General features: G+C 56.0%; 1 protein-coding gene and 1 long non-coding RNA gene across 5 annotated transcripts; both read right to left on the reverse strand.

Moving 5' to 3' along the window:
- Window positions 1-244: 244 nt before the first annotated feature.
- SLC25A37 (solute carrier family 25 member 37) lies at window positions 245-13459 on the reverse strand. 4 transcript variants are annotated; one of them, XM_040617927.1, is made up of 5 exons: window positions 13283-13385; window positions 12002-12284; window positions 6251-6479; window positions 4775-4831; window positions 245-3626 (listed from the first exon to the last, which is right to left on the reverse strand). In XM_040617927.1, the coding sequence occupies exons 2-5, from the start codon at window positions 12119-12121 to the stop codon at window positions 3106-3108; spliced, it is 927 nt and encodes a 308-aa protein (XP_040473861.1). In that variant the 5' UTR covers window positions 12122-12284; window positions 13283-13385; the 3' UTR covers window positions 245-3105. The 4 variants fall into 4 exon arrangements, with proteins under 4 accessions (XP_040473861.1, XP_040473860.1, XP_040473863.1 ...); XM_040617926.1 differs by lacking the exon at window positions 12002-12284 and having other exon boundaries at window positions 13283-13459; XM_040617929.1 differs by lacking the exons at window positions 12002-12284; window positions 13283-13385 and adding an exon at window positions 8322-9123.
- Window positions 13460-15273: 1814 nt separating this feature from the next.
- On the reverse strand, window positions 15274-16000 carry LOC121099243. Its single transcript, XR_005831433.1, has 2 exons — window positions 15832-16000; window positions 15274-15705 (listed from the first exon to the last, which is right to left on the reverse strand). It is a non-coding gene; the product is annotated as an uncharacterized LOC121099243 (long non-coding RNA).
- Between the last annotated feature and the right edge of the window lie 2609 nt (window positions 16001-18609).

The following is an 18609-nucleotide window of genomic DNA, read 5'->3' on the forward strand; positions in this document are numbered from 1 at the left end:
CCACAGTACAGATGTCAGCTCCTGCCAGGCTGTGCAACCCCTCCCAGGGGTGTTTTTCTTCCTCCAGCGTGATGACAAAGGGCTTTATCCAGCTTGGCTGGCAAGGTGCTGCTGCCAGGTGCTGAGCCTGCCAAGTGTTCGGGGAACACTAGAAGGCACCACTCCTCCAGAGATCAGCCCGAGCCCGTGACACCCTCCCCGCACAGCCCCCAGCTGAGGAAAGGCACAAGCATGGGCCTAAAAGGACAAAAATCAGAATATTTTATTTCCTTGAGCTCCAGTGATACAACTGTAGCAGCATTTCACAAACGAACTCCTGCATTGTTAAATATACATTTAAGGAAACACATTAAACTCCAAGGCAGGCAAAATAAAATAAAAATTAAGAACTGCGGACAAAGTTATTCATCCTCCCCCTTTAAATAATATGTGCGTTCGTTGCAGACAAAGCAGCAGTACATGTTTCACATCCCAGGTTAAAATAAAACATCACACTCGCAGCAAAACTTCCCAATGCAAACCTAGCAGAGATGAGAAGGGCTTTGGTGAAGGGGCTTTCACCTGGGGATCCAGCGTTACGTACAGCAGGAAACATTTTAATTAAACATCCCAGAGACCTCTGCAATTATGAGAGCGGCCAGGCACGCTCCCAGCTGCAGAATGGGAAGTCTGGTTTTATCGGATAGCCGGGGCGATCCGTTAAGAGCTCTAAAAACCTGCAAGTGCTCCTCACCCGCTCGGGGCAGAGCAAGCTCCCGAGAAAACCTGGCTGATATTTGTGCTCAGCACTCAGGAGGCTCCGGGGCACGCTCTGGCTAGCAGCCCGAACGGGATGGGTGCCAGCTCCCCCCTCCAAGGAGGATGCTCAGCCAGCCAAAGCCGCGACCACCCTCCCAGTCACTCCACAGGCTCCGTCCCTGGGCAAGTCCAGCCTTCATCTCCCAGCTACTCACAGGTTACTCCAAATGGGAGATGAAGCTCTCCCAGAACAGCCAGGGTGAAGTCAGAAACATTAAAGCTAAGCAGCCAGAGGAAGAGGATGATGCCCTGGGGACGTCTCGCTGTGACTCCTCACTACTGAAGTCACACCGAAAGCCGTCGCCTTCCACGTTATGCTACAGTTTGCCTCTTTGAATATTAAAAGTGACCCAAAATTTTCCTCTAAGAGTTTTTATGCCCATCTCTGATGGAAATATTATGTGCAGTTCTGGTACCTGTTAGTGACTCCTCCAGTTGCTCAAGTCAATAGAGAAAACAAAAAAAAAAAAGGTATCCAAGGCTAACGGATGGCTCCGAGACCTCCAGCCCCGGGGACTTTCTCCAGCTGCACCACTGAGACCAGCAGCCCCAAGCTTCCAATTTCCACACTTTTAAGACACAGGGTGCATTTGACACAGTGATTCATTCAGTTTAAGTGACAAAAAGGCATCAAGAAGCTCCATTTCACCATTACCAGTGGTACAAGGTTAATTTACACAAGGCACATGCAAACACCACCCAGAGGTGCTCTTTGATTCACCTTCTCCAAAGAACAGAGCAAAAGGATTAGCTCTGCTTAGTGTCATCCCATACAGGGCACCTGGCTGACAGGACCCCTCCAGTGACACGTGCCAGCCCAAAATCTGGCTGAAGCCACATCTCCACAAGCTGCACCGTGCACAGCAGTAAGGCGACGGCATCAGCTCAAGGCATCAGCCGCTGCTGGCAGGGCAAGTTCCCAGGGAGGATGGAAACGTGCCACTTTGTGTCCTGTAACTTGTATTTACGCATCCAGGCTCCTAAAAATCCCTCAGGGGCCACTGAGAACCCAAGTCACAGGCTAAAGGATGGGGGTTTTGGTTTGGAAGAGCCATTTCCAAGGAGCAGGGCACGGAGCAAGGCTGTCACCCTGCCCCAGCAGGCACAGCTTTGCTGGCCACCACGGAGCTCAGCATCCCACAGCAGCGAAGCCAAATTTTTAGGAGCCTCTCTAGGTTAGTTGGTTGTTTTTTTTTTTACTCCCCTCTCTTGATGAGCAGCAGCTTATTGTCAAACAGGTGCTGGGAGGTGGCTTTCCCTCTGCAGGTAAGCCATGCCCAAGGCTGTCGCTGCCTGCTGCTGCCAGGATGAGACCCTTGTGACTCTGAGTGACTCCGTGCACCCCACTTCGACCCCACCAGCCGGAGAGATGCGCACGGTGGTGGGATCAGGGCCTTCGTGAGAAACAAGTATGAATAAATTAAGGGAGGATGAAGGCTGTTCAGCGATCACACACCATAAAAAATGTACCTTTAAAAAAAATTGTTTGCAAACCCCCCCACACACTATTCTTTACAATCTATTTTTTTTTAAGAGTCTCCTTGTAAAAAATGAAATTGTTAGTTTCCCCCTCTCCTGCAAAGTAACCAGGTACTTTGGGGTGCCCCTCCTTGGTGCCCTGCAGCTCCTGTTCCTTCTCCCCTCCATCCCAGCAAGTCTCAAAGGGCCACCAAGTACCTCTGACACCCACATGAGAATCCTGGCCACCGTTCGGAGGCTAAATGCTGTATCATTAAAGCCAATCTGGCTATAAAAATAAATGCTTTTGTGTCCTCCTTACACAGGATGGAAGAATTTTGCCCTTTTTAAACAGCTTAGCATCTAGCTGTAATAGTATTTTTAAAAAACAATCCAAATGCCTACATAGAAAAATAAAGGATAAACATTATCCATCTATTTTATATTTATATAAAAAGTTCTGTGACAGGATATTTTGCTTCTTTGCCATAAAAAAAAAAAACCAAAAAACCAAACAGCCTAGGCTATATAACCTAAGCTGCCTGGTGAGGAGTAAACTACGTCTTCAAACTTATTCAGAGAAAAATATCAGTTAGCAGATTCACTTCTCCAAAATAAAGTTATTAAATATATATATTATTATAAGTCTTTATAAACTATCTTATGGTTTAAGCGAGGAGGGGAACAGGTGGCCGAGGACCACTTTAACCCCTGGGGAGGGAGAAGTGGAGGTCAGCTGTGACTCCACCAGAAAGCTGGCGTGTTCCCTAGCGGAGACCCAGGGCTGGCAGGTGGGGACACGGGGGGGGACAGGGACACGGGGGCTGGCGCTCACACTCGGGCAGTCCTTCACAAGGAGGTTCTTTTTTCCAGCTTGTGCTTGGTGAGAAAGTACTTGAAGAATTCATACACCGACCAGGCGATGGCCGTCGAAGGCATCTGGTAAATGACACGTGCCTGCACCCCCCTGAAATACCCCGAAACGCCCCCCAGCTGATAGACAGTCTTGAAGGCGTTCACCATGCCCGAGAGATGCCCGCTGATGTTCACAGAGCTCAAGGCCATGTTCTCCTGGGTGTTGAGCAAGGTCTTGCAGACATCCAGAGGAGTGGTGGCAGCGGCAGCCACCGCCCCCGCCACAGCACCGGAGACGATGTGGGAGCGAGGGTTATACTCCCGGCGCGGGTTGATCTGCTCCTGCATGAATTCGTAGGTGATGAAGTGAATGGCCTGGAAGGGGACGTTCATGGTGAGCTGGGTGGTGTAGCTGCGGTAGAAGGCACCGAACCCCTCCACCTTCTGCACTGTCCTCACGCACGCCAGGACGGACTTGTAGGGGGAGTTGAACATCTGCATCCGCTGCTTCACCACTGGTCCAGGCGGTGGTCGCAGGGGGCGAGGGCAGGGCAGGCAGCACCGGGGGGGGGGGACAGACACAAGGAAACACAGAATTAGCTGAGGCACATCTCTCCCGGCCATCACAACGCCCTGCTCCCAGTCCCAACCACCCAGCCCTGACCTCCCCCCTTCCAAACCCGCACGGCTGCGGCAGACGCCGGGCATTTCTGTAGCCACGAGCCCCTTATCCCCAGGCTGCGTCCATCCTCCGCTTCCCCCCAGCCCCCCCAGTGCCCCCCAAAAACTCAACAAGCGAAGGAGGCGGGTCAGGGCTCAGCCCCACTTCAACAGCCCTCCACTTCCAGGGGCTAACGCGCTCCTCCAGCTTAATTAAGGAATCTTTAGCTCTAGCTAGAAAGGCATTAAGACAGACCGACAAGGACCCTCGGAGGTATCCCGTCGCGCTGAAACACTGACGTTCCAAGAGGACAAGGGCAGAAAGGGGATTCAACAACCAGAGGTCACCTGGGAAGTAACAGACCCCACCTACAACCCCAAGTCCTGAAGTGGAACAACTTGCACTGACTTTAAAAGTCCAATTTAATTCACTTAACCGGGATATGATTAAAAGGATTTGAAACACTGGAGACATTTTTTTTTTTCCTTCGGGAAAAACCTGACTTGGGGCCAGCTCAGAAGCACAACGCATTAACACTGAAGAGCTGGCAGTCCAGCTAATTGTCTTCATTTTAGCTGCACTTCATCAGTCCTCTTCGTGCCAGTCTCTGCCTGCCCGGGAAGGCTACACAACAGTCCCACCGGCTGCTGCACTGGTCTAGCAACATGATTGAGCTCGGTTTTGTTTGGGTAGCCCCCAGCTTCAAAAAAAGATGCAGCCGCTTCAGTAAATACACACTAGCAGAGTAGCAACAGCCTCGTGCTAAAGGCGACACCAGTTTTCCTGGAAAGTCACTATACACCACACGGATGCTGTGCAACCCCTCGGCAAGCAAGGGAAAACAACCAGGCAGAATTTAACCCTTTACAACGGCCTGAGCTCACCAAAAACTGGGCAGAGTCACTAAAGCAAAGGGCTTAAGCTGCTGAGATGCTGCAGGGTCCCCAGTGCCCCCCCAGGCTAAGGGGGTGCAGCGCTTCCCCCAACAGCACAGGGCATTACCTTCAGCGGGATTCATCACTGCGTCGTGGAGCAGCGTGGCCACGCTCCCTGCTATCCCTGCAAGACACAAGAGCATCCTTCAAAAAAAAAAATAAGAAAAGATTCAGAAGCCACCGAGCACCTGGGTACCACTGCGTGGGGAGCTGTGCGTCACAGCGAGCCCAAGGAAGCAGCCAGCAACACACCACTATTCCCAGTGTGGAAAAACCCACCCAGAGCAGCTTGGCAGAAGCCGGGATGTGCTCACGGCTGTTCCCTCCACCACCTCGCAAGCTTTTGCCTGTGCAAGACACCACCGGCTTCGCTCAGCCTGCGCCGGGCTGAGAAACCAGCAGCGCTTAGGACTGGCTCAGCGCATCCATAATTAGGCATTTTCATCCGTTTACTCAGTCTAGTTTTAAAACACTAATTGCACGGATTCTGCAAACATCCAGCCAGCCCTTAACGATCCTGCAGTTGGCTCTAGGACGGGCCTCTGGAGCCACACCTTCTCCTTTGATGTAGGTTTCCATCGCAAATTCTCTCTTGCCCGAATGGCTTTCGGTCATTTCTCATTAACACGGCGCTTCGGTTTCCCCGCTGGTACCAAAGCCTGTAGCTACTTGAAAGGCAAGCATAGGAAGCATATAACTAGCAAAAAGCAGCAAGCCAGGAAGATATTATATACCCTTAACTGAGTGGGTTGAGTCAAGTCAAGCGAGTCAAGCCAAGTGACTGCCACGGCAGATTCCTACTGTCACATCATGGCAAGGACCAGGCAGAAACGTCTTCTGACCAACCCCTTTTGTAGCACCCCAGCTGCTCAGCGAGAGGGTTTCTGCTGTCACAGCCGCACTGCTGGACCGAAAAGCACAAGCCTTCCTTGTAGAAGCAAAATCTGTAGCAAAGCATGCAAGCACACAGGGAACGCAGCGCACTTCGCCGTGCTGGAGCTCCAAGGGAGACAGCTGGAGCAACCTGTATTTAAATCTCGAGAGGTTTAGATGATGCCTGTGGCTGCAGCTGAACAATTCTCACCCAGTGTATTGATAACCTGGGCTGGAATAATTTGAGATTAAAGAGCAGTGCAGAAATCTAGGTTGGATGAAGACTTTGGGGGGTGTGCAGAGCCATCAGAGGCTTCAGGTCAGGAGGGGTTTCTCTGCTGCTGACTGCAAGAGGGACCTACCAAGCAATCAGTAGCCCTAAGACAGGTTTTGGAGGAGCACGGTGGCTAGTGTCAAGCACTCGGCTGGAAGGCAGGTGCCACACTTGCCTCCCCCCACTGCTCCGGGAGTGCCGGGACCTGCGAGACCCGGGGTATGGTCGCATCCTGCATCCTCCCGTACAGGCATCTACGGTGCCTACAGCAGCTTCTTCCAGGAGCAGAGCACGGTGAACGATGGCAGGCTAAGCAATGAAGCAAGGGACATGCTGTTAACTGCAAGTGGGTGGGTTGGGTTTTTTTTTTTTGTGTGTGCAAAAAGCAAAATATACCATTGGCCAAGTGGCTGTTCCCTCCATGCTGGATAGTATCACTCAGAGACTTTTTCATTTTCTCATAGCAGGCAAAGTACATGGCGTGGGCAGGGCCAGCCCCCAGCATGGTGACATTAATCCCACGTAAAGGCCTCCAGAAACCCTCTGTAAGGACAATCTTCTTCAGAGCTTCGTACACGCTCCTGTACTGGGCTTTGGGGTCCGGCTGCAAGCTCTGCATCCTCGTCTGCAACAAAGCACACCAAGGGAGAGACCTCAGCTACCAGTCTTCCACCCAACAAGCACACGTCGAAGAGCTACAAGTCTTCCAAGATCGTTAGTGGAGTCAGTAATTCAGTCCCCGGTCGCACCCATGCCACAGCACTGCTCATCCACGCATCCCTGCCTGACCAGCCAGGTTAAATCCATTGCAACACCAAAACGTTACGAGGCTGCTCAGACAAGCGCTCGGCGGAGGGAAGCGTAACCTCTGCTCTGGTTTATGCACGGAAAGTACAGGGAATTAAGCGAGCGCAGTTGTTCAAAAGACGGGGTGAAGAAATACAGTTAGGTCTTTTAATTGCTCCTTGCTTACAACACCGCCGGCGCTCTGCCCCGGCTTGTTCCTCCTGCAGCTGCTCGTGACACCCGGCGAGCCCCATGGGGGAACAGGTTTCCTAGAAGGGCAAGCTGAGAAAATGGGGCAACCCACAACAACCCCCCACCCCGACCCGTCGGGGAGGCAAAGGCCACCCCGTCCTCCTGCAGCCACCCAGAGGGTGGCCCTGCCTCGGCCAGGTGGTTTCATCCGCGCCTTCGTTCCAGCCCTCGATGGGCTTTTCTTCCCCAGGTTGCTGAAGCCAGCTAAGCTCCTGGCACCCAAAGCACCTCATTAAACTCCCTGCCATCACTTAATTATGCACCGTGGGAAAAATTAGTACTTTTAGCTCGTTTCAGGCTTCGGCAGGCTGATGCTGTGGCGCAGCAGCAACGCTGCCGGCCTGCCATGGGTGTTTGCAAGGCAGAGACCCCAGCCACCTCCCACCAGCAAGGGGAGAGACACCGGCAGGGCTTAAACTTCTGCAGGCACCCCAGCAGGAGCAAGCACATCAGAGCATCAAGATGCAAAGGGATGCTCCTGCTGCCCTGCAACATGCCTGATACACCCCACCACACCGAAACCAGTCTGAAGGGACGCAGCCTTTGGTTGTAGCACGTCTCAAAATGTAAACAGAAGGCTCCTGGGAATGGACACAGCCACAGGAATCGGCATTTAGCAACCTGCACCAGGCTCCATCCAGCCAATTAACGCTCTTTCAAGGAGAAGCTGGAGAACTGCAATTAAGGGGCCATGGGGATTTGATGGGAAGGATGCCTTCCACCCCAGCGGCTGGGACACCCCACTGTCACATCAGTTTCCCCCAAAGGATTCAGCAGCATGAGCGGCTCTGTCCTCAGCAGAGGTTCAACGGCCCTGGAAAATGCAAGAGCTGGTGTCGCCACCTCCACGCTTCCTCATCGGGACACGTCCCTTCAAGCTTATCAACTGACTGCAGTAATTAACCAGGAGGCAACGCTACAGCTACGCTTCCAGGCAAGGTGAAGCCAATAAAAACGCTTCAGGTTTGGACCTTTGATTCTCCAAACCGCTCTAGTTTGTGGAAGCTGAAGAGCACTTACACACTTGGAGAACCAAGGAAGAGATCAGAGCTGAATTCCAGGACTCCGACCCAACGTACCAAAACCAAGCTACGAAAGCAGCAAAGCAATACACGAGGCTGAGCCAAACAAATTGGCGCATCTGTAGTAAATATTCTAAAAAAAAAAATCACACAGGTATTATATTTGCAAAGCGACTTAGTCAAGCAGCTAGCTGAACTTCAAACTTTTAAGCACTGGCCGGTGTTCATGACAAGGCATCACCCTACCACAGGGTTTTTGGTGGCCTCAAGCAAAGCTCCTGCTTCAGAGCACCGCATTGTAACCTACACACAGCACCAGAGATCACCCCAAAAGCCCAGGAAAAAATCCTCCTGCAAGGGCAGCAACAGCACTGAATGACCTTGGAATTTAAAAACAGGTTTTAAACCTGGCTCTCTGCCGTCAGCGAGTGGGTGTAAGGGTCCTGCAACCCCACCAAGGGTCTCTGCACCTTCCCGTCCTGCAGATGCTCATCAGGAGGGGCTGGATTTCACGATGCCCTGGAGAAACTCCCGGCAGCCGCTCCACCGCCAGCGTGACTCAGCATGACCCACTGCCGCCGAGCTGGTCGCATCCAGCTGGGGTTTTGGTCGGTTGTTTTTCTTTTTTTTTGCTCTGCTAGTTTTAACTTGAAGGCATTGCTTCAGCCTCCGGGGCTGACCCTTGGAGATCCCGATCTCACCCCGCTCGATCGCCCGGATGCCTTCGAAGCAGATGGTATAATTTAAGCAGGCAGCAGCAGCATCTCATCAGAAAGGTAATCGGGGATAAGTGCTCCTGTAAAGCAATAAACTGCCAGCCTGGCATGTGCAGGAGCGAAGCGGGTGGTGCTGTGCTACTGGAAGCTAACCCCGGGCATCCCCGTCCCGACCGAGCTGCTCTCACATCAGAACGGATAACTATCCATTTTTATTTTTCCGCTGACCACCTGAGCCACTCCAGAGGGGTCCAAACGCTCGGACCGTACCCCTGAGCGGGCGGTAAGCGTGTGTTGCACCCACCTAGCCCACTCACTGCGCTTTGCATCGCTGGCAGGTCCGCAAGCTCAGACCTTTCATTAAAACCATGGAGACAAACAGCCCCAGGAGCGACCCACAGCGAGATCTCCCGTGCGGCCGCTGCAACGCAAGGGGGACGGAGCTGAAAACAGGTTCAGCTCCCTCTCATCCCAGCTATGCTTAGCGTGGCGTGAATGATTATGATTTGCTATGCAGTCCTCCCCCACCCCCCCATCCCTTGCCACCTACCTGAAGCCAGCCAACTCCTCCAGAAGCCTCCCCCCCCTCCGCTGTTAACCAGCCAAGAAATACTTCTCCACCTACTAAGATTAATCCTCATTGCATAAGGCAAGAACGCACTGAAACCGCGCTGGTAGCCCTGGTTCCAGCTTGAGCATCAGAAACTCCACCAGAAGTCACAGCCTCAGGTCCACCAGGTTACCAGCACTGATTTTATGGGTGCTCTCAGGGGGACAGCACCCAGCCCTCCCACGGCTGGGAGCACAGGACTCATCCAGGCTCGTTTTCTAGCTAGAATTTATTAACAAGAGCCAGGTCTCTAGCCCTGCGTAGTCTTGCAAAGGGTCACCGATTTGACACGCCGCTGTACAAACAAGTTCAGATGTAATTTGCCTTTGTGTTGTGTTTTTTTGGTTTGTGGTTGTTGGTTTTTTTTGCCCCCCCCCCCCCGAACACAGCATGCTTTCTCAAAGTTCAGCTTGCACGTTCATGTGCCAGCCAGCCCGCTCTCCCTGAAGCTAACAAAAGGCATGGAGAACACAATATGCTTCTACCAGGAAATAAGCAGCGTTTCTGCAGCAACCCAGGCCGATCCTGCTGGCCGGAGAAGGCTTTGCTATTGCACAACCCATGCCATGCTCAAGATTTGAATTTTTTTTTTTTTTTTTTTTTAGGCTAGGCTGGTTTTTTCAGTTAGAGCAGCTCCCCGGACAAGCAACGCCCTCTGTGTGGTACCCACCACAGGAGGGGAGCACAGGGTCAGTGGAACAGGTTAGCCGTGACTTTCCAGCACCCTGACACTATCAGCCAAAACACGAGGAGCTGCTCCTCCCGGACCTCTGCGGAGATGGGTGGATGCAGAACCTCCCAGCACCAAACCCAAGCCAAAGCAAGCGTCCCTAACCCCAAAGCCTAAACCACCCACAGCAAAACAGCTCACCTGCCCTGCCACCCGAGCACTTGGGCGCTTCCAACACCGTCGTTACAAGCAGAGATGCTCCAAAGTGTCCTTGCACCAAGGCAGGTCACCCAGGGTTGAGTGTCCCAGCTGGAGCCACTGGAGCACTCACTCCATCCCTCCCAACAAGCCCATCGCGCTCATCCTCCTTCCCCTTCCACTCCCCCTGGAGCACCACAGATGTAGGCTAGATGTTTCTCCTCCCAGTATGGCAGATCTCCAGCATGGGACCTCCCGTCCCATTGGAATCCACACACACACACACGGTAAAACCAACTCACACCAGCTCCTGAGCAGCTCAGGTTTTCATGGAGAAGGGATGCAACGAGGTCAGGGCTGGAGCGAGGACTTTGTCACCAGTGCCACTGCCACCCACGGCAAAGCAGGGAGGCTCGAGCCCAGCACCTCTCCAGCTTCCCACCACATTAGCTCCCAGGTGAGGCCAACTGCTCCTCATGTCCCCGAGGTGGCCGCTTTACCTGCCGTGGGCTGCCAGCTCCAGCAGCCTTGCGGAAAAAATAAAAACCCAAATGGCTTTAAAAGAGGTGGCTCCAGGGGACCCCTCCAGATCCCCAGAAGCCCTTGACGTGCCCATCTCTAAAATTAACGTGGAGACACGTCAGGCTTGCCAGGACCGCTGCGTTTGCAGCATCTACCAAACAAAACAAGCCTAAGCACCCCGAGAGCCACCAGCACCTACGGCTCAAGCCGGTGTCAAGACACGGATAAGACAGAGCCCACCGCGTAGTTAGGGCTGAAGCTACAAACGGCTCCTTACCATCAGGAGGAAAACGGTGGGAAGGCCAAGACACGAGCCTCCAGCTGGAGGGAAATACAACCTGTAGTACCTTTCTAAAGGAATAGCAAAAACACAGGTACAACCAGCAACGCCTTAAGGTCCAGCACGGCTGTCGCAGCCAGGCGTTGCGGCACGTGCATCGCGGATTTACACCCTCCCTCCTCACCGCCCAGCGTGTGCTGCGCCGCGGGCACCTACAGCACCCCGGGGTATCCTCTGGGCGCTACTACACCGCGGTGCACCCGGGCGCCAGCTTAGCCGCTTGCCTTGACGCCACCATCGCAGCCCGCCTCTCCCCGACCTCGCCAAGCTCAGGAATTGTGCAAGTGTCTGAAGCAAACAATTTCCCAAATTCAAACACTTTCACTTTCTCTTTCAGAGGAAATAACTCGCCGGAACCAAAACATTTCCTCTACAGCACGACTGACCGAGCCGGGCGCCCGAAACAAAACGCCTCTTGCTGCAGCATCCCCAGCTGCCTACACCTCCTGCATGCTCCATGCAGCCGTGACTGGTCCCAGTAAGCCCCCAGTACCCAGCAAGTCAGGCAAAGGAAGGAGCTGTGCTGCTTTTCTGTGCGAGGAGACCCTGGCAAAGTGGAAGACAGAGGCTCTCACAAGTTTAATTAACCTTTGGTCACTCCCAGGACAAAAAAAGCTGCCTTTTTGGGGTCAGCAGGTGGGCAGAAGGGGCACAGCTCAGCGGCAAGTGGCCGGAGCAGGACCCAGCGCCCGCAGCTGAGGATTCTGCTCTGCCCCAGCAGACGATGTGACCCCGGCTGCGCTCCGCTGGGGTTTCCCTGAAGCCAGCCAACAGCTGGAGTATTTTATCTGCTTCCGAGCCCTCCGAGCAGTTTGCTGAGCAGGATTAGTCCCAGCATAAGGCACGGCTCTGGCAATCTCCCCGCACAGGCGCTGCCAGCCCTGAAGCAACCAGGGAATCCATCCAGTGTCCAGTGAAACCAGTACTTTCACCTTCCTACAAAGCACCTCCCGCTCCGGGAAACCAGGCACAACTTTCGTTTTCTCCCTCCCCTCTTTCCCGGCGGAGGAAATGCCCTCTTCAACACCAACCATAAAGTCCGGAGTGACGACACGCTGCTCTGGCCGTGACTTGGCAGAAAACACCGGGTTTGTTTGTGAAAGAAGCTGGTGCGGCAGCACCCGGGGTGGCCACGGACCCCTGCACCCCATGGGGACCCCCGCTGCCCAGACCTACGAGCCAGACCCGGAGGGAAAATGGGGGGAAAAAAAAAAAAAAGCAGGGAATATTCCCTCGGAGCACATATCGCAGCAAGACCTCCAGCGCCTCAAAGCGAAGGCATTTCCTCTCCTCTTCCTACTCTGCCAGGGAACCCTGCGTTGAGAAGAGGAGAAATTAGAGCATCTGCTGGCAGCCCGGATCACGGAGGATCTGTCAGCACCAGCAACACAGCACTGAGGGGGGGGGGGGGGGGGGGTGGGGGTGGCTTTGCCAAAACTTTTTTTTTCAGGCCACCAAAGCAGCGTGCTGGCAGGGCAAGAGGGAGAAATACCCTTCATGATGCATCCTACCACCGTGGAGCCTTCCCTCCTGCGTTCTCCAGGGCACAGCTCGTTAGTCTCCAGCATTATTAGTCTCATCCGCATTAAAACCCAACCACCAGCAGCCCACCCGCAGCCCCTTTAGAAGCCCCGACCCCCATAAAGCCACCACGGCCACGGGGCCACACGTAAGGTCAAGTTGGTGCCACTCACGGCCGTGCTGGTGGGTGGATGGAGACCACCCCATCCCACCAGCTTTTCCCTCCCGGGCTGGGATGCTGACAGCTTGGGGGGGGGGGGGGTCCTGCTCAGCCCCACGCTGGGGGGTGACGCTGCTAGTGTCCCCCCCAGCACGAGGACTTTGCTTGCCGCAGCGGGAGGCGGCGAGGCCGGTCGGGAGCCCTGGGCACCCCAACACCCCCCGCACACCCGCCCCCACCTCCTTGCGTGACACCCCCCGCACACCCGCCCCCCCCTCCTTGCGTGACACCCCCCGCACACCCGCCCCCCCTTGCACACTCCCGACACCCCTCGCACGCTCCCCCCACTTGCACCCCGACACCCCCTGCACACTCGCCCCCCTTGCACCCCGACACGCCTTGCACAGCCCCCCCCCCACTTGCACACTCGCCCCCCCTTGCATCCCCACACCCCGCCACCCTCCCCCGCACTAGCACCCCGACACCCCTTGCACACTCCCCCCTTGCACCACCGCGCACCCTCCCGCTTGCACCAGCACCCCCCGGTACCCGGTGCACGCACACGCACCCCCGGTGCCCCCTGCACGCCTCCCCCCGAGACCCGCAGCCAGCGGGGCGACCCCCGACCCACCTTAACCGAGTCCACCGGGTACATGACCGTGTGCTCCATGATGCCCGCCACCGCCCCGGCCACCATGTGGGTGCCGAGCGAGGCGCCGCTGGGCAGGCTCTCGTACTCCTCCACGGGCGGCGCGGGGGGGGCGGCGGCAGTGGCGGGGCCGGGCCCCGGGGCCGCGCTGCCCCCCACTCCGCAGCTCAGCTCCATCCGCCCGGCGGCGGCGGTGGGGGGGGGCACGGGGGATGGGGGGTGGGGGAAGGTGGCACCGGGGGTGGGGACACCGGGGGTTCCGGGGGTGGGGGGGGGGGCGGCACGGGGCTCGCGCGCCGCCCCGACCCCGTTTTAAAGCCGCGCCCGCGCCCCGCCCCGCCCCGCCCCGCGCCCGCCAATGGCGAGCTGCTGCGCGGGGCCCCCCGGCGTGACGTCACAGCCGGCGGGTAGCGGGAGGCGGGAGGGGAAGAGCGATTGGCAGCGCCGCGGACGAATGGGCGAGCAGGGACGGCGGGAGGGGGAGTTGCGATTGGCTGTTGGCCGAAGGGGTGGGCGCCCCTGCAGGCCGCGCGGAGGGGGGGCGGTGCGCGGCGGCGTGCGGGGAGGGGGGGGCGAGGGTGGGCACGGGGGCGCGGGCGCGGGCACCCACAGGCACCCACGGGCACACTGCCCCCGGGAGCTGTTGCACACGCACACCCCCTGTGCACACAGACACCCCCACGCACGCCCCGCACACCCGCAGACAGCCCTACGCACAGCCCCCAGGTGGTGTTGCACACACAGGCACGCACACACACACCTTGCACACACACACACAGAGCCTCCGGGTGTTGTTGTACACACACACCCCCACGCACACCCACAGACACACATGCAGCCCCCAGGTGATGTTGCGCACACCGGCACACACGCAGACACCCACACACTGAGCCTCCGGGTGTTGTTGCACACACACGCACACCCTGCACACCCACAGGCACCCACAGACACAGACACAGCCCCTGGGCATTGTTACACACACTGCACACACACCGCACACACACACACAGCCCCTGCACACCCACAGACGCAGCCCCCAGGTGTTGTTGCACACACCCCCTGTACACCCACAGACCCCACACACACAGAGCCCCCAAGTGGTGTTGCACACACAGGCACACACACGCACCATGCACACACACACACACGCACACCCACAGACACACACGCAGCCCCCGGGTGGTGTTGCACACACACACACACACACACACACACAGGCACCCACACACAGCCCCCAGGTGTTGTTGCACACACACCCTGTACACCCACAGACCCCACACACACAGAGCCCCCAGGTGGTGTTGCACACACAGGCACACACACACACACCATGCACACACACGCACACCCACAGACACACACGCAGCCCCCGGGTGGTGTTGCACACACACACACCCCCACGCACCCACACACAGCCCCCAGGTGTTGTTGCATGCACCCACACACTCTTATCCCCTGCAGTCTCCCACAGACAACCAAACACCCCCTGCACCCCCCCACAGACACACACACACCCCCTGCACCCACACACCCTGTGCCCCCCCCAGTCACCCCTGGGCACCCACACTCCCCAGACCACAGAAGATGCCACAGCCGCCCCCAGCCCCAATTGCCTCAGAGAGGGGGAGGGGAGTTCTGCCCACCACAGGGGTTATTTTGGAGAGGTCTGGGGGTTCTCGGGGTGCTCCAGCTCTCACCAACCCCCCCAACCAGGGCCGGCGCAGCGGGGCAAGGCACCACGTCAACCCACCTCCCTGGGTCTGAGCATCGGCATGGGGAGAAAAACCTCATGGAAGGGCTTGGGAGAGCTTGCTGCCCTTCCCGAAAGGTTCTTACCGGGAATCCTGGCCCATCCTCAGGAGGAACAAGCCCCCCACACACCCCCACAACCCCAACCCTCCCCATCCCCTCTATTCCACCATGCAACCAGCCCAGACCAATTCAACGGGACGCTCAGAGAGATAGAGCCAAAGTGTTTGTGGCCCAGGGCGGTGGGAAGAGACTTTATTTCATTCCGCCCTGACGGATGATTTGGAATTCGACCTTGCTGGGAAGGTGGCGTGTCCTGGAACCAAGGTTAACCGTTTGCATGGAGCGCCGTGATAATGCACAGCGATAATGCACAGCCATTTATTGCTGCTTGAGCCTCCGCAAGCGAGGAGGAAACCCGTCCTCCGAGAACCCGAAAAAAAAGCAGAAAAATAAAGCACTTGGTTTTCCTGTTTGCTGTGAAATGAATACGCACGAGGTGAGATGAGCCTGGTGTGTTCCCATCCTCGCCGCCCGTCCGGGTACCCAGAGAGGGGCTGCGGCGGAGCATCACCAGGGTGGGCACAGGCATGTGCTGCCGCCCTCCCTCCTGCCCCCTCTTTGCGCTGGGAAGGCTCGGTGGGAACGCGGCGCCGCTGGAAAAAATAACAATAACAATTAAAAAATCACACCCGTGACTCGCCCCTGGTTGATTTGGGGTATCTGGCGGGGGTCGTGGCAGCTGGAGCAGCACTTGTGGGTGGGAGAGGCAGAGGGGACACCTGGTCGCTGTCCTGCCGTGTCCGAGCCGCCGCACTGTCCCACCATACCAGGTGTCATCAATGTCCTGAAACTTGTGGAAAGCAGAGAGTATGAAAAAGTCCTTCAACGGCACAAAACTGAGCAGAGAAATTGCTAAATCGCTCCATCTCTTCCCCCTTTCCCCACCCCCCCACCCCCGCCCTGGCAGGAGCCACCACGTTATCGCAGCTTTGCTTCCTCCAAAAGGGATGACACCGAATACGTGCTGCCGACGGACGGGTTGACACCGATGGGTTGACACCGATGGGTTGACACCCTGTTCTCCAGCTTCGATGCCATGCGGGAGCTGGAGCACCACGTGCAGCGGGCGTGATTCCGGCAGGCACGGCGAGATGTAGAACAAAACACCGGCCCAAAACCATCCTTTTTTGAAAGGCAGCTTTGGTCAAGGGAATGCCTGAATCGAAACTCCAAGGGGAACGCTTTCCAGTCTTGCTCCGTGTAGTTTCTCGAGGGTTTCTACCCCATAAACAACACCCCGCAGAGCTGATCTGCTGGTGCTTTTGGCAGGGCAGGGGGGGGAGGGGGGGGAAATCCCACCGTCACTCGCCTCAGTGAGCCTTTTCCCCTACAGCCTTAGGTCTTGCTCCCTGATAAATAGTGTGAATCAGCCCGAAACACGGTGCTGGCACAGGTTACACTTTAACCCGGAGGAGCGCTGACACGAGGAACCCTTTCTGCTTCTGCTCCATGCCCTGCACCACCAGGGAGCTGCTGCGGCCAGAGATGCCAAAGCAGAGATGCACGGGCTACGCGTTTTCCCCATGTTCACGAAGAAGGGACAAAATTATTCATCGTTTGGGGAGGGAAAGCGGGGAGTCTGGTCTGGCTCGTGGTTTTGTCACGTCACGCGTCCCACCCCCCTGAAAAGGAGCTGCCTGTGTCTCTGGGATGGTTTCCTGCCATCCCTGCCTGGCAAATAAGAGTCATCCCTCGCAGGTCATCAACCACGTGAATTCAACTCAACTTACAAAACCTCCCTTTGAAACAAATCGGTCTTGTGCAACGATTCCCTCGCTGCTTCACAGGGCACAACCCCTGCTTGGTGCATCCCATCCCCGTGCCGGAGCTCCCCTGGGCTGAACAGGTCCCTCGGGGGCTCCACGAGCCCCAAACCCCCTCACAGCAGAGAAGCAGCAAAGGACAAAGCTAAAATGTCCTTAGCACCACCTCAGTGGGGCTAAAAGCACGATCTGGCTGCAGACTGCCCTTGTTTATAGACCGACAAGTCCCTGCAAAATACCCCGCCGCAACCCGCGCGCGTTGCATCACGGCGAGCAGCTAACTAAAACGATGAATCAGACCCGCAGATCTGAGTCCTCCCTGGTACGTAACCTTCTTCGTGGGGCCTCTGCACGGCGGGACAGCTCGTAAGCAGCAGAACCACAAGGCACCGCCAGAAAAATGCTGAGGAACGAGAAACAAGCCGCAAAACGCAGCAAAATGCTCCTGCCTGTCGGATGTCCCTGCCCAGAGAAGGTGGCGGTGGCCCCCGGGCCATCTGCCTGGCACTGGGCAGCTGATTAGGGGCACCCGGGTGGGCTTATCGCAGCCCCTCGCCCGGCAGGGTGGCTGCACCCACGCTGATAAGGCAGGAGTGTCCTGCTGGCAGGTGGGCACCTTCTGGGAACCACAGAAACTGTGGCTTATCAGCAAGATCCAGTGGGATAGATGTCTTTTTTTTTTTTTTTTTAAATTATTATTTTTCTCCGCTTTCCAAAATTACAAGTTCTCTAACAGCTGAGCAACACCTTGGTTTAGGGTGGGTTTTATTTTATCCTTTACACGACCTGCTGCCACCATCACGGGGCTGCGGGCAGGGGTGCTGGACTGGGGGTGAGGAAGGGGAGCACTGCTTCACCTCCAGCAGCACAATGCCGCATAGCAGTAAATGACAAGACTTTGTAAATTTATTATTTTTTTTTAATTTAGCCATTCAGCAGCAGGTAATTGTATTTTTAATGATGGAAAGGAAAAGGCACCCGCTTACAGCACCATGAAAAACATTCACTTTACAGGAGGGATCAGAGCAAATGTATGTTGTTAAGGGCAATATGCTTGCAACCTTATTTCTTTATGTCCCCACAGCCTTTTTTTTTTTATTTTTTTGCTAGCTTGCGTGCCAGATGCTTATGCTGGAGGAAGGATGGTTTTCACGTGGGAATTGCCAGCGGTCAGCGAGCAGCGCATCCCAGCACGCTCCCCACCCCGCGTGGTGTGGATGCAGCCCCTTCCTGGCACGCTGGCACTTGACCACCAGCAGCCCTCCCCCCGCCCCCCCAGCCCCATCCCTCCTTGGAAATGTTCAATGCCTTAAAATAAATTTTCAACGATGAGCATGGCCCTCGCTCCCCAGAACTGTCCTTAGGTCAAGGGCAGCATCAGCCTGCAAAGATGCCCTGGGAAAGGATCTCTCTGACACCAGCCTGGGTTTTCCTGCCCACCCGGGTGCATTTTGCGATGCTGCTGGGAAAAAGCAGCCAGAGGGAAACAGCAGCTGCTAGGACACCCGATGCATTCCAGTTATTTTTTATCTCTATAGCAAATGCTATAAAAATCAGCCCACAGCATTGTTTTGTCTTCAGGGTGGACTGACCCACTTATAACACCAGCGTAAGGCATCCTCTGCTTTAAGCTCTCGCTGAGCGCACCGAGGTGCCAATAGCTCAGGATGGGAAATTCAAGAACATTAATCCCCGCTGCGGTACAAACTCCGAGCATCTCTTTTTGCCTTGATT

This window comes from Falco naumanni, chromosome 19 (genome assembly GCF_017639655.2).
Source record: "Falco naumanni isolate bFalNau1 chromosome 19, bFalNau1.pat, whole genome shotgun sequence".
NCBI lineage: Eukaryota > Metazoa > Chordata > Aves > Falconiformes > Falconidae > Falco > Falco naumanni.